The sequence below is a fragment of the Zootermopsis nevadensis genome, unplaced genomic scaffold (genome assembly GCF_977971745.1).
Source record: "Zootermopsis nevadensis isolate Lab colony 2312 unplaced genomic scaffold, Znev_1.0 Znev_ptg000013l, whole genome shotgun sequence".
NCBI lineage: Eukaryota > Metazoa > Arthropoda > Insecta > Blattodea > Termopsidae > Zootermopsis > Zootermopsis nevadensis.
In genome coordinates this window covers 1152362-1176775 of record NW_028259145.1, presented here as the reverse complement: position 1 = coordinate 1176775, position 24414 = coordinate 1152362, and the positions used below count along the sequence as shown (strand labels likewise).

At 38.0% G+C, this 24414-nt stretch overlaps 1 protein-coding gene across 8 annotated transcripts in view; it reads left to right on the top strand.

Moving 5' to 3' along the window:
- The first annotated feature begins 387 nt into the window (after positions 1-387).
- Klp98A (kinesin-like protein 98A) overlaps positions 388-24414 on the top strand; it is a 40602-nt gene continuing 16575 nt past the window's right edge. For 2 of the 8 annotated variants that reach the window (XM_087348349.1, XM_087348342.1), the window contains exons 1-14: positions 388-560; positions 4001-4070; positions 9717-9830; positions 10458-10574; positions 14057-14299; positions 15451-15620; positions 16288-16529; positions 17676-17851; positions 18652-18888; positions 19867-20056; positions 20911-21085; positions 21632-21704; positions 22602-22691; positions 23956-24129. In XM_087348349.1, coding sequence (XP_087204475.1) covers positions 514-560; positions 4001-4070; positions 9717-9830; positions 10458-10574; positions 14057-14299; positions 15451-15620; positions 16288-16529; positions 17676-17851; positions 18652-18888; positions 19867-20056; positions 20911-21085; positions 21632-21704; positions 22602-22691; positions 23956-24129 — 2118 coding nt within the window. In that variant the 5' untranslated portion in view covers positions 388-513. Of the gene's footprint in view, positions 561-4000; positions 4071-5662; positions 5961-6001; positions 6754-8787; positions 9016-9716; positions 9831-10444; positions 10575-14056; positions 14300-15450; positions 15621-16287; positions 16530-17675; positions 17852-18651; positions 18889-19866; positions 20057-20910; positions 21086-21631; positions 21705-22601; positions 22692-23955; positions 24130-24414 lie in introns of those variants that run through there. The other 6 variants (XM_087348344.1, XM_087348347.1, XM_087348343.1 and 3 more) reach the window with 6 other exon arrangements.

Here is a 24414-nt window from a genome sequence, read left to right as displayed (position 1 = left end):
ATTTTTATATGTTTTATTGTTTACTCACTCCTTTGTACTTTTTATCTTTTTCCCTTATTCTATAATTTATTAATGTAAATACGTTTCATATTTTATGTTAAGTTTTTTATTGTATAATGCAGCTCTGATGTATGCACTGTACAAATGGGCATTGGGTATATCTAAAGGAAGAAATTGTTTATTGATAAAACCCTATTAAAACAATATTAGACTTGCTTGGCTGGGAGGAGATAACAGATTTTGAAGGGGTTGAGCATTACAAATTTATAAGAATATGAGAACTTTCATGTACATCAGAAGTGCGATTTTGCCGCCTGTAATTATCTCGCAAATCAGTGCGCCGTTGGCCCCACTTCTTCCATCTATCCAAATACCTGTGCTGATGTTCTATGACGTCATATAATATACAATGGCTGGCGTTTGGGAGTGTGCTGTGTATTGTCGCTCTTGGTTTTGTAGACTATGTTTAATGTGATTTAATAATTTATAGTAATGCTTTGAACTGTGAAGAAAATGGCTTCCGTGAAAGTGGCTGTACGAGTTCGTCCCTTCAACCAAAGGTAGGTAGTTGTTTAATCTCTTGTTGCAACTTCGTCGTAGCTGTCAGTTTTAAATTAACCTTACAGGCATGAAATTGTAAGTGCCTCTTCGCAGACAAAGCGCTTCCCGGCTGGTTTAAAGTTGCTTGACAATAATTCTTAAAGTTGCCAGTCTGCAAAACATTAAGTGTCAATAATTGAAAACTGCCCTCATCACCCAGTTACAATTACATTAATGAATGTTACAGCTCGTTAGTAGTGGCTGTCATATCGATTATTTGTACTTAACAAGGATAAGCTACGTGATGTTGACCTCTCGACAGTTAATTGCAGCTTCAGGTTAAATTTGAAACAGTATTCATAATGTACATTAGAGAATCAAAAATTGTAAATTACAATCTTAGTTTTGTCGTTATGACTGGAATTTATTTCATAAAGCAGTGCCCATGTATTTTGATTGGAATCCAGTCTTCTGGCCACAGAAATCACTTCTGTATCCATGTAATTCCAATGTAAAAGGTGAGGTTATTTATGAGAGCCAGTTTAAGTAATAGATACAAGGGCATTGGACATAAGAAATGAATGTAAGGTGACTGATATGCTCAAGTTGGGTCATTACAGTCTTATCATTGGGCTGTGCTGGTTTCTGTGGCCTGGTATGTTTATATAGATGAGACAGGGATGGGCAAGTGGCAGATCCTGGTCAAAAATTTAGTTCAGTTTATGTGACAAAGTCCCAAAGAATTTCACCACATTGTTGTAGTGGTAGTGCTAATAATTATTTTGAGTTATAATCATAATATTAATCATTGCTGAGTCATGTATCAGAACACACTTTTTATATTCCTCCCATTTTAGTAGTCTGGCAAGTAATGAGGCGTACTACTAGCCAGTGTTTGGAGTGTGAGCCTTTGGACTTATAGCACCGAAGTGAACTATTGTAGTTTTAATGTAGTGGAAATTCAAACATTCTTGCAGATTCAGACATGATTTTCATAGAGAATTTGCGAGTCGTTAAGTCTGTAAGGAAGGTGTGTACTATGTAGGGATAACATCACACAAGAAGCTGCTTCTCAAACCAAAACGTTTATCCATTAACAGCAAATAGTTTTAATGAAAGATGAAATAATTCCTTCTGGCTCACATCTACTTTAGAGAGGAATTTATTTTACTAGGAAATAGATGATGTGTTCCTCTTGTCTGATTAGGTGGGTGGCACGATTCCATGCTTTTTTATTGTTGGCAAATGTTTTCTTTGTTTAATTTATTGACAGGGTATTGAAGGTAATTTTGTTGATAGTGAATTTTATAATAAATGTTTTCTGTCAACATAGTAACTAACTGGCTAACTCCGTAGGCTCTTTGTTGAGCAGTTATTAAATTGGTGAATGAATTTCTAGTTTTTATGGAATAGAGAATCCCACATTGAACTGTGTTCTGATCCACTTCACATGTTCACAGCTTATTACTCTAAGAAGAGACTGATTTGAATTCCAGTTTTTCTATTAAAGTATTCAGAATTATGTAATGAAAATTTGGTTTGTTGCTGGATTTGTGGTTAATAACATCTCAGACTTACATTTTATAATTTGTTTTCATTGACGTTTGTATTGTAAGTACTTTCATTTGAACAAACTTGTGTCATAGGATTAAGGTTTCTCTGCATTACTATTTCCAGCTTTTGAGTCAGTTTTTCTGGTGTTTTGAAATCTCCAAGTATGGCAAGAAAGTTTCTTTTCCTTGTTACACACCAGGATTTGAGGTTTTAACAGCCACGAGTCTGAAGATATCTGTCTTCTGGGTTGTCGCGCCGTGTAGTCTGGTAGAAGTTTACGGACGTTTCAGAGGTCATACTGCCTCCATCATCAGGGCGATGAGACGTCCATAAACTTCTACTAGACTACACAGCAAAACAACCCTGAAGACAGCGGTCTTCAATAAATACTCTTGCATCTAAAAAGGTCATGTAAATTTTAATTATATGTTTTTCTTTATAAGCAGGGATACTCCTTTCACAACTTTTCCTCGTTTGGGACTTCACTATACAAGTTTATGTATTCTTTTATTTATTCCATACCCGTACTTTTTTCTTCGTTTGAGTTAGGGCTATAATGTCAGCCCATTTCGTAAATTTCCTCTATTATTTACTTAAATTTCCCTGTAATTCCTTCAATAATCCATGTGGCCATTTTTATTGCTTGGTTTGTCTGCCCTGCATCCGAAAACTGAGGTATTGGTCCAGCGTTTTGACCCCCAGGCTTTAAGTACCAGAGCGTCTTTACTTGTTCGATTATTCTCCGAGCACTAATTGCATCTCAGCATTGCGATTTTCACATCGTGTGTAGGTACTTATTGTACAAACAAGAGGATTTTGTGCGGATCAGTATCAACTATTTTGACTGTTCACATAATTGCATAATGTAAAGCTCGCTTTTGCCATTGAGCAGTTGAGATTAGTTTTCCGGGAAGAAACAGATAGCCTGTGACCTCAGATTTTAAAGCCTGCTGACATGATACTGGGTCTGGACACCGCGCCATTTGCACTTCTGAATACTTATCAGGAATACGAAGATATCGAAAGTGAAAACTTCTGAATACCACTTTTATTTGATAATGGGTCCTAAAATTTTTGTGTGATAATATGTCTTGGAAAAAATTATACTTTTCTTTAGGCAATTGTTTCTTGCGCAACGTAGAACACAACATGGCTGCCTGCGCAACGTAGAACACAACATGGCTGCCATGTGAAATGCATGTTTAGCTTAAAACTAATGATCCATTGCAACCGGGCGTGTGGAACTTGGTGTGGGCTTAGGTCAAAATCATGCCTGTAAATTTTATGACTTTGTATGTGTAAGAAGTGTCTTAGTGCCTGAACGTTCTGACACTTTTAGCAGAGTGGAATTACTGCATTAAAAAGGGTCACTATAACAAATACTTATAACTGTTATAAGTTATGATTCATGATAGTCTCACCTTACGTATTTAAAAGAAGCATTACACATTTTCTATCGTAGTTTTTATAATTTAAAAAATATATCAGAGGCTTATAGGAGTTTGTAATAAAACATTTAATGAGAGTTGTATTGGCGTGTAATTCCTATAAATTATGAGTTATGAAAATACATAATAATGAAAGTAATTTGGAGGGCTATGCGATGATAATTTCTCTATTTATATCACTCTAGAACCGGAAGTAGTAGGGAATTGTCAGTTGAAATAAACCATGCAACTTCCTTGTCGTTATTGTGGTCTGGAGTACTTATTGAAAGAAACGTGTATATTATTGTATCAACTAAAAATCCCTTTATTCCTAGACAATGTATTGTAACAGAAATATACACTGCGTTTGATCTAATTGATTACCTTGGAAAATTGTCCACTGTACGGTTCAGAACCACAACTGTTTTGAGTACGAGAAGTATCGTGTACTTGTTCACTGTTGTCTTTTTGGGTTTTAGGGAACGAGATATGGAAGCCAAACTTATAATTCAGATGGATGGCAAGAAAACCAGGATACTCAATGCCAAGGTACGCTGCCATATTGTAATTTCATGTTTTCATGCCTTGGAAAGAAAACTGTCACGCGGCCACCAAAGTTACTGCTGTGTTTGTCTTTTTCTTGGGACACTCTGTATTTCAAGAGCCGAGTGACTGGCGACGTACTCCGAGATCTGGGGCTCGATTCTCGAAAGAGACGAGATTTTCACTTTGGCACGTTGCTCTAACACACGAACTTTGTCCCCCCCCCCCGCCATAATTCGTACGTCTTTGACAACATACCGTTCGTAGCGAAGTACTAAATTTAGAGAAAGTTGGCGGTCCTGGAGTGTCAGAATTTTCTTTTTACCTTAAATATGGTCAGCAAAAAAACCCCGCCATTGGACCTTACCCGGAGTCAGTCTGCACGCAATCATTTTATTCCTGTGGCACACTTTGTCGTACTTTTGAAATTAGAGGCACACCGTGAGGGGGGCGGGGGGTCCCTCCGATACAAAAATTTTAAAAAAGGAAAAAATGCTCCCTAAACCATATGGGAAAAATTTCTGATTGAATCAAGTTGAATTTACGTAAAAGGTAAAATTGAAAGCTGAAATTTTATAAATAATTACGTAATGATGTAAATAGTATAAATTTGTTATGTCATAAAGAGGAATAGATACCAGTAGAGTATCCGGTTCGTATTAGTGCGTAGTGGAAAGTATCTTAAGGTATTAACGTCCTCGATTTACAGTAGCTGGATAAATTATTGACAAATTTAAAATAATTTTGTCTGTTAGAGTGAAAGTCATATACATATAAGTACACTTAATGATGTGTAATCTTTATTGAATATTAGGGCGATAAAAACAAGGGAGAATACGTTTTAGTTAGAAATCTCGAAGGGAACCAGGGCGTACATGGGAGAATATTATTAAAATGGTTGTTAATTAACTTGGGTGTGGGGTTGGGTGTCTTTAAAGGGACCCCCCCGCAAGAGCTTGGCGCCTCGGGTCCCGAGAAGTGTAAGTACGGGCCTGGTTGTTATTGACGCAAGTGTTGGCTTAAAACAGCAGTGCCAGAGCGGAACCTATTATTCTGAGTTTGTGACTGTAAAATTATGAGCAGTAAAGTTACACCTCGATCCCTGAACCAGGTTGTTGGCAGTAACAGGTCCTACAAACTGTGACCGTCTGCTAATTATATTGTTACGGCGAAGAGTTGTTGTACTCCTTCCTGTTCGGGAGATTTCCGGTTCAGATTTCAGTTGCAAGGCGTGCGGGTTACTCGTTTCTCTCTCACAGATTAGTATCTCCACGAAGGATCACCGAATGCTTCCTGTCTCAGCCTTACCCCATTCGTAATTGACAAAAATTGTTTTTTGTAAGTTCAGAATGTAAAATCTCCGTGAATTACGGGAGAAGTGTGTCCAGTAAGACACACAAAAAAGGAAACACATTTTAGGAATGAAAGGGCTTTTAAGGACGCACTGGAACACGAAATTCGTCGTTGTCAGCGCATGCCTTGAAGTTCTGACTTTAATTCGCTCGCATTTGTAGTTATTTCAGCGTGCCCTAGCGCATGCGCTGTGTAAGCTGGTTCCATTGTCTGTACGTATGACGTGTCATCAGGTGGGTTGTGGATGGAGGAGACGGCCTCCAGATATGAAGGATGGTGCTTTAGGGTTACCTGATAACTCGGAACGTAGCCGTCACTTTGACCCCGTTAAGAGCCAAATGACTTCGCCAAGCCCTAGGCGCAACTGTTGTCAAAATTATTCGCACAACTTCGTTTGAGTGTTGGTTATTGTTGGTGTGTATATGATTAGATATTCGACGTGCTGTTGTTTTGTGTACGAGTAGTACGTGAAATGTCGTTCCGTTAGAAAGTGTCGGAGAAAATGTTGTAAATTTCCCGGGATCACAATTTCAAGCACAACAGGTAGGTTTATTTGGACAAGGTCAGAACGCACACCACATAAATCATTTAATCCGTGCACAAGAGACCGGCATCTTGAAATCGTCAGCATCCACGGACATGTTTTGCTTCCAGATAATCGGTGGTGGAGTTCTGTCAGTCTACATTTATTCTGCATGACGTAAAAGTTGGCTTGTGATGCGCATCGAATGCCGAACGAATTGTTGGGCCCATATTCTACGCGGAAACAATTCTGACAGGCGCGTCAGAAGTTTCGGAATCTACCCACACAGTGGACGATTCCTTGATGACTTTGGAGGGGGCGTTCGCCTGATCTTACCCCCATGCGGCTTTTATTCGTGGGGTAATTTGAAGGACAGAACGGGCCCCATAAAAAGAAGAGTTGAAGGAAAACATGTGAAGAGTAATTTTGGAAATTCCTCAGGAAGAACGTTTTCGGGCTAATTTCAACCTATTTAAACGGTGTAGATGATGTGTGCATGTACCGCAGGAACATTTTCAGCTCCCCTTTTGAAAATGATTACCTGATTTTGTTGTTATATGGAGTAGTGATGAGTTTAATCGTATCGGAAAAAATCTAGAAGCGCTTGGCGGCGAGTTATGCAGTTCTTGCCGGGAGACGGGAAGTGACGGGTTCCGGTTTAACAGTGGAAACACCGTTTGTTGTTATCATCTGTGATACTGAATAAGAAGAGTCGTGGACAACCGATGAGGTTAGGTGGTCCTTGGGGGTTTCCAGCTCATCATAATAAAGAAATGTCGGATAGGGCAAAGAACTTGGGACGTGCAGTGGCAGGTTCGTTTGAACACGTTTTCTGTCCATTAAAGATGCCTTTGTTGACTAGCTGTGCCATTGTTAGTTAGCTGGGCAAGATTTGCCAGTGATTTTCTTGGCGAATTCTCCAGTCTTATACCAGCATCACCAAGTTTTACTTCATTCAATACATGGCGTCTTCTTTTATTTTCCTGTCAGTACCGAACCCATATTTTTTTTATATAAGCAACAGGAAATTTTTGTTGAAATTTTCTGCGACATACGCAGTCAAGATCGACTTTTACGTAACTTTTTTGTGCGAAAATTCGTTATTCTATTTCATACTTTCGTACAGTTGAATACTAACCCATAATCGGTCTGGAAATGTGTCATCGCCGACAGACTATCCACAAAGCAAGTGTCTGCGTCCATCTACAGATTACATGTAAACAAAAACACCCCGTGTAATAAGTGAATCTATAGATTTGGCGGATATCTGGTTGAGAAACGGTTGGCGTGAGTCATATGTTTCAAAATGGCGAGGACATCCAAGACCAATCCGTTTCGTCTGCACGTGTGGCAAAAGTGCATCGCGCGTTACTTGTTTTTCTTTAAACGCGGCTGATACACAGTGTCTGCTGTGTTGGGCATTCTAAAAATAACTCGTCGCTTTGTTTAATTTAATCGAGGTGTGTGGGGGAGAAGGGGCAGTCATCAGTACCAAGTGAATACCGTACAGAAAATGTAATTTATTTGCAGTGAATTGCGTAACGAAATACTCTCGTATATGAGTACCCTGAGGCAGTTGTATTGCTTGCTCCTTCTGCTTCTTTAACCTATAGGAAATTAAAAAGAAAAGAAAAGATCGATTTTTTGCATTCGACCACGTCTATGCCACAATTTCAGTATGAATGCCTTTAAGGAAGGAGCAATCAACCTGCGGTCGGTGACACCCATTTGTGGTCCCCATAAATGAACTTTGGCTGCTGCTGACAAAACTAGATGGGGTGACAACAGACGGAGCTAGAAAATAGGTTTGATGGGTAAACTTGGCAAGAAATGGACAATCAGAATTTGTAATTTTACACAGAAGTTCACAGCATCATACATCAGCAGTCGCTTTGCGTAAAAACTTTGAAGTTCGAACATATAAAATCTGTGGTGTCGGTTGTGACCTTCATTCGTTCTAATAGACTTAATCATTGGCATTTTGAATCCTTTTTTGATGCTGAATATATGTAAACTGTTGCAGTTTGTGGAAAATTTAAACGCCAATACAATTTTACAGACTAGCTGTAATGAGATAAATACAGGTGCCGACAATTTGAAATGGCTCGCACCCACTTATGCGTAGAACAAAAATTTGCCTTAGGTTCTGTGGCAGTAAAATGCACAATGCATTGTAATAGCATACTGTCCCCCGGCTCAAGCACTGGCCTCGTAATCAGCTGATGCGAATCCCTGTGTTACTCGGTTTCAAAGCTGCCAACCTGTGTACGTGAACTTCCATAAACCTGTTTACGTTCGTGTTGCATACCATGAAAAGCACGTGTAGAAATATTGCTAGCAATTATGTGTGAGGTTTTCGTGTTATCCTAAAGTTTAAAATGAATGGGATATATCGTTTTAAAAAGGCCATCTGCCTGTATCCGCCATTCCATAGAAGTTCGTTGACAGTTCAAAACATTATATCGCCTCTTTCATTCATATAACAAAGTCCCTTCCTTATCTGCTGCATTTCTCCCATATTTAACCCACATTGCTTTTTTTAAGGAAAATGCAATATGCGTTATGTTTCTTTTGTTTTTACTTTGATGGAATTATTGAAACATTGGAGCTAGCCATGTGAAATTTTGTATGGAGATTGATAATAGACATACCCACAGCACGAAATATTGTTTATAAATAAACAGTTACAAATATGGTTACTGTCCTGAACTTTGAGATTCTATTTGACAAATTTAATGTATCTAGAATGAAGTAATGTTTTTCCAAGAAATTAAATAAACCAACCAGTGATCTGAAATACATTCTGATGTAGGGTATAGACTTACAATACCTAAATTTAAGATTAATGGCATCAGATTTGAAGGACTAGAATTCTGTTCAACACGAATGTGGGATTTATGTGAGTTCTGCATGGAAAACCATGTTTGCTTTTTTGTATTACCCTTCAATGTCACTTTCTTATACTGTGTTGAAATTAAATGAAGTTGTCTATATACATTCTCCTTCAGAAGTGTAGAGTACCAAAAAGAATGAAGTGTTGGAGAGAATATTTGGACTTGAAAAATAGGAATAAAGGTAGGATGGAAAAATTGTGCTTGGAGATTCATAATTTGTTACTGTTCACAATATGTTATTAGCATGATAAATGAAGGAGAATGAGATGAGTTGGGCTTGCAGCACACATGGGAGAAATAAAACATGCATGAAAGTCTTTTGTTGGAAAACTTATATGGAGGAGGCTTCAGTTTAGGTGTGCGGATTATGGTAAAGTGGAGCTTAACGAAATTAGGTGTGAGAGTGTGGATTTTAACCGACTCAGGATAGGGTCCGGCGACAGACTCTTGTGTGCACCATAATTAACGTATGAGTTTCAACAAATGGTTAATTTCTTGGCTATTGGCTTGTCAAGAAATACTCCCCACTGTCAAGTTTTGCTAAATACTATAAACAATTATTTATTTTAATCCGTCTTATCACAATATTTAAAATTTCTTATAATTAAGATAATAAAATATCATTGATGTTCCATATCGATTGATCGATTTACATTTTGGAACATCTTTTACACAACATGTTTCAGTTTTTATAAAACCATCATCAGGTGTAAAATATTTTAAATATTGTGATAAGACGGATTAAAATAAATAATTGTTAGAATATTCACAATATGACGCAATTACACTATCTTATGAAATACTATAAAGTAAAACTTTCAATTGAAATGTTCCTTGATTTTTTTTTTTTTTTTTTTTTTTTTTTTGTGTGTTAATATTCAGCTTCCAGCTGGAAAGGAAAGCGATCATGGGCGAGAGAGATACAAAGACTTCACTTTTGATCATTCCTATTGGTCATTTGATGCTGTTGATTCTCACTATGCTTCACAAGAAGAGGTTTGTATGTTCATTCAACAGTTTGACATGAAAGTGTTATATACGCAACGAAACGACCGTAAACTACAAATTCCTTGCGTGCAATTTTTTTTTTAATTACACATGAAATAATGGAACAACAAGAAGTTGGAACTGCATCTTTGGGGCTTTAGATATGGTGCAAACATAAATAGTTACTGTCGATGTTGTAAATGGGGTGTGGCAATTATAAGCCGGTATGTTTCATACATCATGAGTTAATGAGTTTTATACGTTAAGTGTCTATGTGGGCTGTCTCTTTTAAATATGCCAACGATGAGTGAATTTTTTGAAGTTGCTAAGATATGAGTTCACTTCTGTAGTGTCGTATAAAGAAGGTTATTTACATTTAAACAAGAAATTAACATAATGACAATTTTCTTATACTTTTCGCTTTGTATGGTCACTCATTAAATTATTAAGCAATTATTAAGTCAATGTAAGAATTCGCTTAGAAGACCAAGGCAAAGTTTAAAGCCTGGCGTTAAATTGGGTATTATGGAATTTAGTCTCGGGTAAACTTTGGATATGTTTCAGTGGCCAGTGGAATTTTAGTCACATTTTTGACTTCATTTTGGTTTATTATACTTGAATAGTTTGATGTTTCAGGTTTACAGAGACTTGGGAACTGATGTGATTGAAAGTGCTTTTGAGGGATATAATGCGTGCGTGTTTGCGTATGGACAGACGGGAAGTGGCAAGACTTTCACAATGATGGGCACCCCTGTAAGTAACTTGTATTGTCAGTTGATCCTTTTCTCTGTTGGTGAACTGATTGTGAAACTTCCTGTAATTCCATATGACCATGTCTGGCATCCTGTTGAGTCACTTTGTCTTTGGTACGTGTATCAAAATAATTTTATTGCATATGTATCTTCATTTATTTTGTTACAATACAAGAACTGCTGTCATATTTATCATACTTCTTGTGATTTGAAAAAATAGTTGGAATTACAGAGAGGTTGTACTGAGTATTTGGCGTAAGAGAGAGTGGGGCGTAGAGTGAGGAAGGGAAATGCAGTAACTTCATGCCACTGGTTTAATTCTTTTTTATTTGTAGCTTTGTAAATCAGAAATGATATATATCCATTCTGTCTCTAGTAGGCTGACTGTCTGTGCTCGTGAACAGGTAGCCTAACACCTTAAAATGAGTTGGAAACTGAACTGATATTCAGAGACCTTGATGCTTATGATTATTATGTAAACAGAGGGGTAGAGAATTTGTCTCCAGCCACATCATGTAATTGGTATAGGAACTTACATGTGACTTGACAGTACCCACTTAAATTCTCATCAACTGATAACAGAATGCTTAAAATTTATTGACGGGTGATTAATAAATTTATAAAAAGTGTAGCAAATGTAGCCGCCACGGTGGTCTAGCGGTCAGAACACTAGCCTTGTAATCCTGGGGACCCGGGTTCAATTCCCGGTGGTGCCCGAATTTATAACTTGTGTTGGGCAAGGCCGTGGTCTAGGCAACACGGAGTTTTCCTCCGTGGCATCCCAACAATTACTCCATTCACACACACAGAAGAAGGCAATGGCAAACCACTTCTGGATCATCTGCCAAGAACGTATATGAACAGGTCCCAGTCCGAGAAAAGGATGGAAGGATCCTGTTCATATGGACCTGTCGTCAGACAGAACACTAAACAATAATAAGATGAGGTGGTCTAGCGGTTAGAACGCTGGCCTTGTAATCCTGGGGTCTCGGGTTCGATTCCCGGCGGTGCCCGAATTTATAACTTGTGTTGGGCAAGGCCGTGGTCTAGGCAACACGGAGTTTTCCTCCGTGGCATCCCAACAATTACTCCATTCACACACAGAAGAAGGCAATGGGAAACCACTTCTGGATCATCTGCCAAGAACGTATATGAACAGGTCCCAGTCCGAGAAAAGGATGGAAGGATCCTGTTCATATGGACCTGTCGTCAGACAGAACACTAAATAAAAAAAATAATAGCAAATGTAATACAGTGGTCTGTAAAATCTCCTTGCCAATATGTGGCAGAGAAATGGTTACTGAATAATGGTATTATTTTTTGTGTATGTGCGTCAGGTTGACATATACACACCATTCTCCCTCCTGTCGTGGGTAGGCAGAAGGTTATTGCCCTTCTTTATGCCTAGGTCTCTGGAGTGGTATCTTCTTTTCAGGATTTTCACCTAAAATTTTGTAAGCATTTATCACCTCTTCCTTGTGTACTTACAAGGCCCACCCATCTCTTCCTCTGTGAAGTGATCATCCTAATAATATTTGGTGAAGAGCGTAGATTACGATGCTACTCATTATGTACCTTTTTTTCCACACCTCTGTTACTTCCTCTCAGGTTCAAGTGTTCACCTGAGCACCCTGTTCTTACTTTCATTCTTAGTTTTTTCCTTAATGTTCTCAAACACGTTCCTTCCTTAATGTGAGAGACCGAGTTTTACACTAATACAAAACAAGAGGTAAATTAAAAGTTTTATATTTTAGATACATTTTTACTATTATGGGCTTTACTATAGGTTTCCCTTAAATACATTTTAATTAGTCTAAGTTCCAAGTGATTCAGAAATACCCATGCACAACAGGTATTGGAAGTGGAAAGTGATTCACAGATTCCTTAGGTGGTGCACAGGACTTCTATGTGTCATGTGACCATGATTTTTATCACTACCTCCAATTAGTTCTGCTGTTTTGTAACCATACGTTTACCCTGAAAATATGGGTGTATTTGTGTTATTTTCGGTGCACAGGGACTTTCTGCAGAATACAATACACCAACTCCTGTGAAACCAACAGTTTTGTAAAGAACTCACCTTAATACCATATTTTTTTGATCATAATATATGAATTAATTCCCCTTTTTGCCACTGACGATGACTTCTTGAGGTCGAAACGCGTTTGGCACTAGTGTCGTTTATAGCGTAAACAGTTTGTTTTATGCTTATTTTTATATTCCAATACACTACGCGGTATGCAAAGTTTTAAGATTCATAAGGATAATGTAAATAATAATGAAATTTTAAACTTGTGTACGTATGATCCATGACGAAGATGCAGTGAAAACTAATAATTGAACTCTATAAAATCTTCTCGGGCAATCAGCTGCGTCAAGTAACCATTTGACGTGGCTGATTGCCCGAGAAGATTTTTATTGAGTTATGTCACTGCGAAAGCTTCAAATCGTATAATAATTGAAAATTGATGAAAGACTGTTTGCGGTAATTTATTATTTTTTTATATTATTCTCTTTTGCACTAACACAAACAACTGAGAGCTTTAAAATAATATAATTAATAAGTTTTTTTATTATTTTGAGGCATCTCATAATGTCAGCTCTCCAAGCTGTGGCCTTTTTTGGCTTATTCATCAATTTCTTACTGACTATACCAACCGTTGATATCACAGATTCCAGACATGAGAATATATTTATGTAATGTATTGCTGTGTATTTGTATTATGTAGATTTATACCCACCCCATAGGATATGAGCGTTTTCTGATTAAAGTGGTTTATAGTGTACCATGCATTTAATTTTTAAGTATGTTTTTTGCAACTTTGATGGTGCTGAAAAATTGATTCGTTATTTATCAAACTGAAGTGCATTTAAATTAAAAATCAGGAATTTATTTTCTAGCGGCAGGCCCCTTAAATTTGGTGTGACAAATGTTATTGGATGTTTTTTCAGTGAAAATATCTAATGTTTGGGACATTCTGTTTATCTGAGTATGTTAAGTGTTTCTTAATTTTTGTGAAACACCCTTATAATTCATTTCAGGCCTGTAGCAATTGGTTTGTCAGTAAGACACTTATCCAATTGATATTCTGCTATAGAAATAAATTCTATTTAAAATATAAAGTCATATATGTTTAAGAAGTTTTATTCAGTCAGAGTTTTAAATTCAGATGGTCCGCCTGCAGATAGAGTAAATTTGTGAAAATGTTTTGTTTTGAAGCATTAACAAGTTTTGTGATGAAATCCAACAATTTTTGGTTGTATGATCATTGATTGTGCTGAGAATCATATTAAACCCATGAATACACTCTGTGGGCAGAATTTAGAATTATTAGATGTTAAAAGAGGTGGTACATATAATTACCGCTATTTTATAAGGGGTTTGTCCCTGTTTTGAAACAATTAATATTGCAGAATGTTCTTTAAATTGTTGGAAGATACTTGTGTTTTGGGAAAAATGTTTATTTTGTATCTGTTGAACAGGAATGCCAAGGTTTAATTCCACGCATCTGCAAGATGCTTTTCAGTCGCATGGCTGAAGGTAAGGAGAAAGGAGCCAGCTATCGTACTGAAGTTTCTTACCTTGAAATTTATAATGAACGTGTCAAAGACCTTTTACAGCCAAGGGCAACAAACCACAGCTTACGCGTGAGGGAACATCCCCGTCATGGCCCGTATGTGCAGGGATTGTCAAGACATCTTGTCACTGATTACTCTGACATCCAAGTGAGTTTAATCATCAGTAATTGTTTTGAATATTGTCTTAATACAATTATGAAAGAATAAAAGAGAATCCAACATGTCTAGCCTGCGAGTGTCTGCATGAGTTCATGTTTATTTAAATTAATATTTTATTTAGAGTGGCTGTTAGCATATTTTGCAAGCTGGTGTAGCTCAGTAAAGGAACTGCTTAAGGGCTCGGCAAGCAGAGTTCAGTTTCCATCATTCTTATAAAAATCCCTAACTCTGCTCTCTTTAACCCTGATATTGGAGGCAGCATATTCCTCCAGGTGTTAGTATACACTAACAAAGACTTTTGGGCAAGAAAGACTGATAAGGTTATGCCAAGATGCAGTCTTGAATAATAAGTAGAATTATACAGTTCTACTTTGTATTTAAAGAATGTTGTGTGTAGAGATCCCTCATTTCAAATGTCAACTTTGATAAGTTATGTTGTAAAGTTTTTTAAAAAATTTACATTGCCATTCAAGGTTGGCAGCATTCATTTGCATGCATGCATGCATGTTGAGCTGGTTTCTGAGGTCTGAATTGTGACAGGTATTTCTGGAACACTGTTACATTAAACTTTTGTTACTCTTACATCTTTCAGAAGTTAACAGAGTGTAATTACCAGTGTAGTATTCTAAAATTAAATTAAATTCGTGGCGTAACAGCTCCAGAGAGCCAAAGCCGACTAACTTGACTGCTGGCCTCACGTTCACATGCCTAAGCAGAGGTGAACGATCATCCAACCAGATATAGGGTGATGTGTGGTCAGCACGACGAACCCCCAGCCATTGCTAGTTTTCATGACCGGATTACGCTACTCATTGTAGCTCCCCAATTTCCTCACGATGCTGGGTTGGCACCGGTCCCATACACTGGTCGAAAATCTCATGAGAAAATTTCCTCTCCCCCCGAGACTCGAACCAGCGCACATTCCGTATCGCCGGTCCGAAGCATGATGCCTCAGACCACGCGGCTACGGCGCGGGACAGTGTAGTATTCTGATATTATTAATACAAATTATTATGAAAGAACACTGTTGTTTGTTGTATGTGTGGTACATCAGTAGAACAACCGTGTCCTCAGGTTTTAGGAAAATAATATAAAACCTGATTGAGTTTACTCCCATATCTTGATATTATTTGTTGTAGGAATTGATGATGCGTGGGAACAATCACCGCACCACAGCTTCAACAAACATGAATGATGTGAGCAGCCGCAGTCATGCCATCTTCACTGTCATGTTTGTTCAGGCTGGTTTCTCTAACAACATGCCCAGTGAAACAGAATCTAAGGTTCATCTAGTGGACTTGGCAGGAAGGTTTGTAGTTTTGAGATGCAGCCATTGGAGTGTGCTATTTGCATGCGAACATATGCACGCACCCAGTGTGTGTTGACTGTCTGTCGGAAAGAAATGACACAGATGGTACTCTGTATCTGGATATTTTATCCTTTGCAACTCACAATTCATAAGCGCCCTCTAATTACCTTAAAGATTATGATTGAAATGATAGCAAGGGTTCGATTCCCGACGGTGCCCGAATTTATAACTTGTGTTGGGCAAGGCCGTGGTCTAGGCAACACGGAGTTTTAATCTGGGGGCTTCCCCGGTTTCTCCGTGGCATCCCAACAATTACTCCATTCACACACAGAAGAAGGCAATGGCAAACCACTTCTGGATCATCTGCCAAGAACGTATATGAACAGGTCCCAGTCCGAGAAAAGGATGGAAGGATCCTGTTCATATGGACCTGTCGTCAGACAGAACACTAAATAATAATAATAATAATAATAATAATAATAATAATAGACTCTTAATGCAGTCATGAGGCACTTTGACGCATTATTATTCCCGAGTTTGCAATTGCCACATAAAAGGGACTTGTATTATGATTTTGTCCTTCATTCTGATGAAGGAAAATGTTTCTCTGAACATTTATTTTATGTCTGCCATTACTTTTGTCGTGTTGCTTTCACTTCAATTTCAGCGAGCGCGCAGATGCAAGTGGTGCGACGGGACAGAGGTTAAAGGAAGGTGCTCATATCAACAAGTCTCTAGTAACATTAGGATCTGTAATATCAGCTCTGGCGGAGTTGTCAGGTTCCCAAAAGGAAGATGGCACTGGCCAGCGTAGAACGTCGCGCTCTTTCATCCCGTACAGGGATTCAGTACTCACCTGGTTACTCAGAGATAGTCTTGGTGGTAATTCTAAGACCATAATGATAGCAGGTATTGATTTTTTTTTTGTAACTTTTCCTTCTCCAGTGTTGTTATCACATTCCTGTGAGATTAATGTTTTAATACTTTACCATTGTGGACTACACTGAGGACTGTTTAAGCCTGGAATTGGTAGTGGATCCATATATTCCAGTGTACTGGGCTCGTAATGTTCCTACGACTACACATGAAGCCACATCCGTTTAATTTCGAAGGTCCAGACTGATCTATGATAGTTCCTCATAAAAGGTCAACTGTTGGGTCAAAGGAAGTCGTTTATGAGGACTAGAGAGAACGGAAATATTTTTATTATTTTTAATATAATTGACAAAGAAGCTGGCACTGGAATAATGATGATAGCTGGTGGTGGTAAGGACACCAGACGAGGTACACTGGAATATTGGACGGCTTAATGAAGTGTAAGTACACAAAAATTGTGGATATTTCAAACATGCTGCATAGGAAACAGTTTAAATATGAAAATACAAAATTTAATTTGGTTAGGGTTTTTGACTGTAAGTAGAATTTGAGTTAAGTGATTCTTTAGAGTGGTTCGAAAAATTAGGTCTTCGATAGGTCCGAGAGTCAAAACAAACACTGTACTCATATTTACTTGTGTTCATTTTATGATCACGGCCAAACTAGTTGCCCCTTTCTGATATATTGCGAGTGGAGTTTTGCAGTTGGGTAATTGTATTGAATGCATTTGAATTTTTATAGCTTTTGTTTCAAGGACCGTGATTTAAGGTAAAATATATCAGTGAATGTGAAAAGAATTAGCGGTTTTGAACTGAAGTTTTTTCTTTCCTGCTTTATATCAGGCCTCTTTTCGTATTGCTTTGTTTGGCAATCGTGAAAGAAATGGCTCTGTATCGTCAATATTAGTGCTTCATTCTGTGATTTACACATTATTTCCAGCACAATGAAAAATAATTGGTAAGGCAACTGGTGTTTGTAAAGTTGATCGTTCTCTTGTATCTGTCTGGTGCTGAGGTTAAGAATGCAAAGAGCTTAACCACCGCTTCCCCACACTCCATGTCATGATGCTTAGTCACAGTGGTTACTTACATTCACATTAAAATTTGTGAATTAATAATTCTTTAAGATAATACGCATCCATTAATATTGGTTCATCTGGTATTTTATGTATCTGTGCAGCAATTTCACCAGCTGATTGTAACTATGGAGAAACCTTAAGTACGCTTCGTTATGCAAACAGAGCAAAGAACATAATCAATAAACCAACTATTAATGAAGATCCTAATGTGAAACTTATTCGAGATCTGAGGGATGAAATAACAAAACTTAGAGCTCTTCTAGGGGCCAATGAATATGTGAGTAATTAATATGCATATATCAACATTTTTTGCGTACCTGTCACGGTGTAACATAACTTGCAGCGAGTGTTAGTTAGCGACCTGTTTAAAATTGCCCTTTTCCGACAGTGTGTGTTTTAAGATGTATGGGCTAGTACTTTGGTGACAGAAATTGAAATTACTGCTGAATGACGTTGCTTCCAATACAGTTTATTAATACAGGCTTAGTTTATATAAAGTGTCGACTACTAGCTGATTGGTAATGACTGTTTATCAATCTTAGTGGCATGAAATCAGAGTATCTATGAACATTTAAATTTTTATTTTCTTGTTCTCTTATAATGGATGGTGGGCTCAAGGAAGTGGGAAACAAAGCTTGAAGAGTTACACGATAAGAAGAAGGAATCGGATATTGCTACATGAATCGAAGACAAATGATAAAGGAACCATAAATAAGATGATAGCAATGTCCAATTTGATTTATGTGTGTTGATGATTTTATTGTGCCTTGTGCTTTTTGAATATTATATTACCAAATTTTAGGACATCATTCCATGGTTCCTGGAAAATTACAACGGCATTTACGAAACACATCGATTGCAGAGACAAACCTTTCATGTTTTTAAACGTAAATATAATTAATGTTGGCCTTCTGACATCAGTCGCGTTTGTACATGCCTGTGGACGTACAAACACATGCATGCATGCGCACATCTGTGTTCCATGACGTAAATTACGTAAATCCTTCGTCTGTGTTCAGTATAGGTTATTACAAGTGAAAAATTGAGTAATCATTTTGAGTTTCTGTTGTATTTTAGACGGTTGAAGCGCAGCCTCAAGTATTAGCTCAGTTACACCAGAAGGAAGCGCAAGAGAAAGTACTAACAGAAGAATGGACTGAGAAGTGGAGGGAAACTCAGAAAATCTTACAAGAACAAAAGGCTCTTGGTCTCCGTAAATCTGGCCTTGGGGTTGTGCTGGATTCAGATATGCCTCATCTTGTTGGAATTGATGACGATGTACTGAGTACAGGTGTCACTCTGTACCATCTCAAGGTGGGACCGGCTGCCTCCTGTCATTTTAATTATTAATATTGAAATACATGACATTTTATTATTAACTTAAAATATTATACATAATATAAATGTATTAATAGTATATGAAATTAGTCATTTGTTGTGGTGGGTATCAGGAATAGTATTATTAATTCCTGGAAGGGATCTGTTACAAGGCTGAGATGCGAAGGCGAACATCCTATGGATGTACCATTCTTCTTGGACCAGTAAGTAATAATTTGTGTTTTATTACTGTTCAGTTATTGAATTTTGCTTGAGGTTGAACGTCATTCATGTTTGTTTAAAATAATTTTCTTGCCGTGACTTAATACAACAGGCTTGCCATATAGCGTTCATTCGGTAAGAGTATAAACTGAACGTCCAAGGTCAAAGTATAAATTTTAATTTTTATATAGTCGTCTGTCAGCCAAACACACTTGGTCCACTTTCATTTTAAGGACATTCTTCCTTCATAATAGAAGTCAGCCAAGTAGAGATTATATTTGTATTATTATCACGTTATATAAAGATTTATCATAATGTTGGTGGGTAATTTATGTTACCTTCATCTTCAGGGCTGAAATGGAGGGAGTTTGTGCTTCTCTGATGTTATGTCTAGAATGTTACTGCTACATCAGCCTTTCTGTTAAGACAGTTCTAGAACTATATTTTTAATATGAAGATTTCTGTCTTCTGGGTTATTGCGCTGTGTAGTCTGGTCGATGTTAACCAACGTTTCAGAGGTCATACTGCCTCCGTCATCAGGGCGATTCATCGCCCTGATGACGGAGGCAGTATGACCTCTGAAACGTTGGTTAACATCGACCAGACTACACAGCGCAATAACCCAGAAGACAGAAATCTTCATATTCACCGCTGTGAGAACCTCAAGTCTTACATTTTTAATATTGTTTTCCTGGAGGACAGGGCAGTAGAACATGAATGTCCTTTGCAAACTGGGGACCATGTGTATTTCAGGAAGGAGAAACACTTATTGGGACAGAAGATGCTGAGGTAAAGCAAGACATTATCCTCAATGGACTTGGCATAGAAGCAGAACATTGTAGCGTAGTGCTTAAAGATGGAGTTGCGACACTGATTCCCAAACAGCAGGCCCAATGCTGGGTCAACACTGTCCTCATTGATAAGCCTGCTCGACTGTCCCAAGGTAAATAAAATTAAGATCCAGGGTCAGATAACGCCTGTTTATCTCATAGTGACGCAGAGTGACTAGACATTTCATTAGGAGTTTGTAACGCGTACATTGGTAATGAACCTTGAGGTTCCGTAAGAGACGGAAAATTTCTTGACCAGCTTATTAACTATTTGGCTACTCAAGAAGGTATCTGATTCACGGAGTTAATATTACGAGAAAGGTAATACTTTTCTATTCATCAGCCTCGCGCTTTTCGCTTGTTATGGACAAGTAGACAAACTTCTTACTGCATTACTTCTCATAGTGGACATCGAACATGTATAGTTTTATCATGAAAGGTGTATGGTAGCGGGAGTTGAGATGCTACTCAACTTTGGATGTTATTTTCATGTTTTTTGAAGGCTGTTGTTTAATATATGAGTATTATGCTTTTTATTCGTGTGATGTCGCAGGACGTTGTTTCTTAAAAACCAGTTGTTACCTACATAAAATTAGTCATGGAGTGTTGTACACCGAGTTACAAGCCTTAGACGTCTGATAGAGGTACTGACTGTTAAATTACAAAAACAATTCTATGGCATGTGCATCTTAATATTTATTATAAAGTATATGATACTGTAACAAGTGAGATTGTTACAGTACTTATTGAAATTAAATTTCTTCAAACACTTACCTCTGGCTTTTCAGTATCAAAAGACCACTTTCACTGGTTTATATGACAAAAACATTTGGCAAACCGTACCTTAGAAAATACAGTAAATATATTGTCTGTGGTTAAATTCTATACAGCACAGGTAAATAAGAATAGAAATAATTATTTTATATATTGCATCAAGGTATAAAGTGGTGTTTGTTGTGTATTTTAGGGTGCATAATCCTACTTGGTCGCACGAATATGTTCCGTTACAATGATCCTGTTGAGGCTGCTAAACTGAGGAAGGAAGGTAGCCGTTCTCATCTTAGTCTGTCTCGCCTGTCTTTGCTAAGTTGGTCAACACCAGATCTTGCTTGGTCCACTGAAAACCTCAATGTTTCTTGTGGGTAGGTGCTTATTTCTAGTGTTCTGTCTGCGTAATGGAGACACATCGTCTCGACGTATGCTTTGGTCTCTTGTTGACGAATGATAACCATGGCTGAACAAATTATTTTTTGCAGAAGAAATTACCTGATTTAATACAGAATCATGATATTTTACGTTTGGCCTTGTAATATATTTTATGTATCTGTACAGATAAGTGTCATTGCATAATTCACTGATGACATTTTTTATGTTATTTACAGAGACTAGATTAACGCATAATGGACAGGTGTATGCGCATTTTCATATTTCGCCTTCAAAAGTACTTGATATTGGGATCAAAATTAAAAGGTGTAGGGTTAACTTTATTTCAGGGCGTACCATTCAGATAATAAATTCCTGTACTTTACATGATGCAAAATTGATCTCCATCAAATTTATCAAAGTGCCTCTTCATCAGGAAATTGAATATTTGAATATTTTTCATTCATTCGCAGAGTTCTTCATGTGCATGAAAATTGGTAGGAGAGTAGTCTGTTAGTTTTATGTTTTTGTATTTTGTACCCCAGTGATGATCCAGAACAGTTGGAGCAGCTTGAAAAACAAAGGGCTTCTTTGCTTAAGGAGAAGGAAGCATTTAAGGTGAGAATAATATAATTTTAGTGGTTATTTATAAAAATTAAAACGGTAAACTGTAAGACTAATCAGAGTGAGGGGCCACTGATGTCACACAAAAATACAAGTGCTGAATTACAGGAGTTTTGCTTGGCCCAGCCTGAAGTTTGTCATCAAGTATGTTACCTGCCCCCTATCTAAGCCTGACATCGTTTTATTCCATCCTGAATGAAACCTGAAATATATTTACAATCTGCCCTGGCTATCGTATCATTAATGCATTTTTCTTTTAATGTTTGAGTGGTAATAATCTGTGAATGAATGTTTTAACCATGCTCTCAGAACATCTGAGGTCATTTTGGTTTTTGAGGAACAGTACGAAGATGTGGGATACCAAGCTTGTAAAGTATTATCTTGAACTATTTCTGGGAGGGGTCAGCTACGAAAATCCCGAAGAAAATCTGTTACAAGCATAAGTCCAGCACAACTATGAATAACTTCTTTATTATTTTTTTTGCAAAAAGAATGGCTCAAGAAAGCCCAAAATCTATATAACGTTTGATTACTATCATTTGAACCAGGCCTTTTTGTTGTTTCTCAGCTCTACAACCCGGTCGTGGGTTTTCGCCCCCTCCTTTTCGGAGGTTTCTTGGTCTTGAAGTGTGCATTTATGGGTAGTGAGTGACGAGCCCATTGACTCTGCACAATTTCTACTCAATCCTGATATGACTGTCAGAGTCATCTGGCAGTTAAAATCAGGAGACTTGGGTGAGAAATGGTCTCAGAATTTTGCTGACGAAATATCTTGTATCATGCTCGTAAGGTTCTTTTACATGCCGTAAATCTACGACATGGAAATCACTTTCAAGAACCCAACCTTATTATAGACATTTCTGTACAGCACATTTGTCTTTTATTGTACAGAAGGAACAAGCAGAACGAGAGCAGGACTGGGAACGAGAGCAACGGGAGAAGCGGGAAGCCCTAGAAGCTGCACAGCGTGAATTGGATGAGGTACTGAATGCTGAGATAATATCTAATAAGAAATTATCAAATCATATGATTGACACTTTCTGTTAGTTCAGATGGTAACATATTAATTTTTTATGTTTTATGATCCCTCTAGAAGATGTGAGACATAACATACATCTTCAGAAACTTTCATTTTGCATTAGTAATGCAGAGCTTAAAAATCTGTACTCCTCCTGTCAGGGTGATTAAGTCGAGAAGAATGAGGTGGGCTGGGCATGTAGCGCGCATGCATGGGACAAGAGGTGTGCACCAGGTACTGGTTGGGAAGCCTGAGGGGAAGAGACCTCTGGGGAGACCTAGACGTAGATGGGAGGATGATCTCAGGCGGGATCTATGGGAGATAGGAGTTGAAGGAGACTGGATTTTGTTGGCCCAGGACAGGGTCCGGTGGAGGGCTTTGGTTAATTCGGTGATGAACCTTCGGGTTCGGTAAGCCATCTGGTTGGTTGGGTCCACTATTTGGGAAGCCTGAGGGGAAGAGACCACTGGGGAGACCTAGACGTAGATGGGAGGATAATCTCAGGCGGGATCTATGGGAGATAGGAGATGAAGGAGACTGGATTTTGTTGGCCCAGGACAGGGTCCGGTGGAGGGCTTTGGTTAATTCGGTGATGAACCTTCGGGTTTCGTAAGCCATCTGGTTGGTTGGGTCCACTATTTGGGAAGCCTGAGGGGAAGAGACCTCTGGGGAGACCTAGACGTAGGTGGGAGGATAATCTCAGGCTGGATCTATGGGAGATAGGAGTTGAAGGAGACTGGATTTTGTTGGCCCAGGAGGGCTTTGGGAAATTCGGTGATGAACCTTCGGGTTCGGTAAGCCATCTAGTTAGTTAGTTAATTAATGCATGCATTAAATGCTAAGAGTTGTCATGTCATATTATTGAAATGAGCCAGATGTGATGTATGCAGCATGAGGAAATATGAAATGAACACAAAATATGTGTTTGAAAGTTTCATGCTATGTATCTATTTGACAAAGGCATGAATGAGAAGTTCTAGTGATTCCTTACAGATTGAACATGGGATGAGAATTTATTTGGCTTAGCCTGTGGTGTAGTGGTAGGATTTTGTGTTTAGTATAATGAACCTTAGGGAACATATTATTATTTATGTTACTGAATGGACATAAGAGTATTGACCATTAGGGAAGACCCTGTAAGAAGATGGCCACTTAATCTTTTACAAACTGTAGAAATAAAATTATGTTCCAAAAGCATAAAAGTACCAACTCCACAATGACTGTTAGGAACGCCAACATATGGAGCAAGAATATGCAGCGCAGTGCAGACGTCTTGCTCAAGACTGGCGTCGTCTTGAAAGGCACCAGCATGATAACTTGGCAACATTAAAACTCAGAGAAGGTGAACTAAGTCGGCAGCGGGGACTGCTGGAAAATGAACGAGAGCTTCAGATGTCACAGGTGTGTGAATATGTCACATTGCAAGCTGTACTGTAATTTTGTTAATTTATTTTCCCCTTCCCTCTGTAGGAATGGTAATCTATAGTGCAGGGTTAGAAGCAAATGAGAGATTCTGTGTATAACGTCACAGTATATACATTGACATGTTATATGTGATCTTGAAATTTTCAAATATTGTTTCACTTTACTTTGTTATGAATTCTGAAAATATTATAATCAATGCAGAATAATTCAGAACAAGGAAAAGTGGTGGAATAGTGAGTAGGAAATGGCAAAATCCGATAT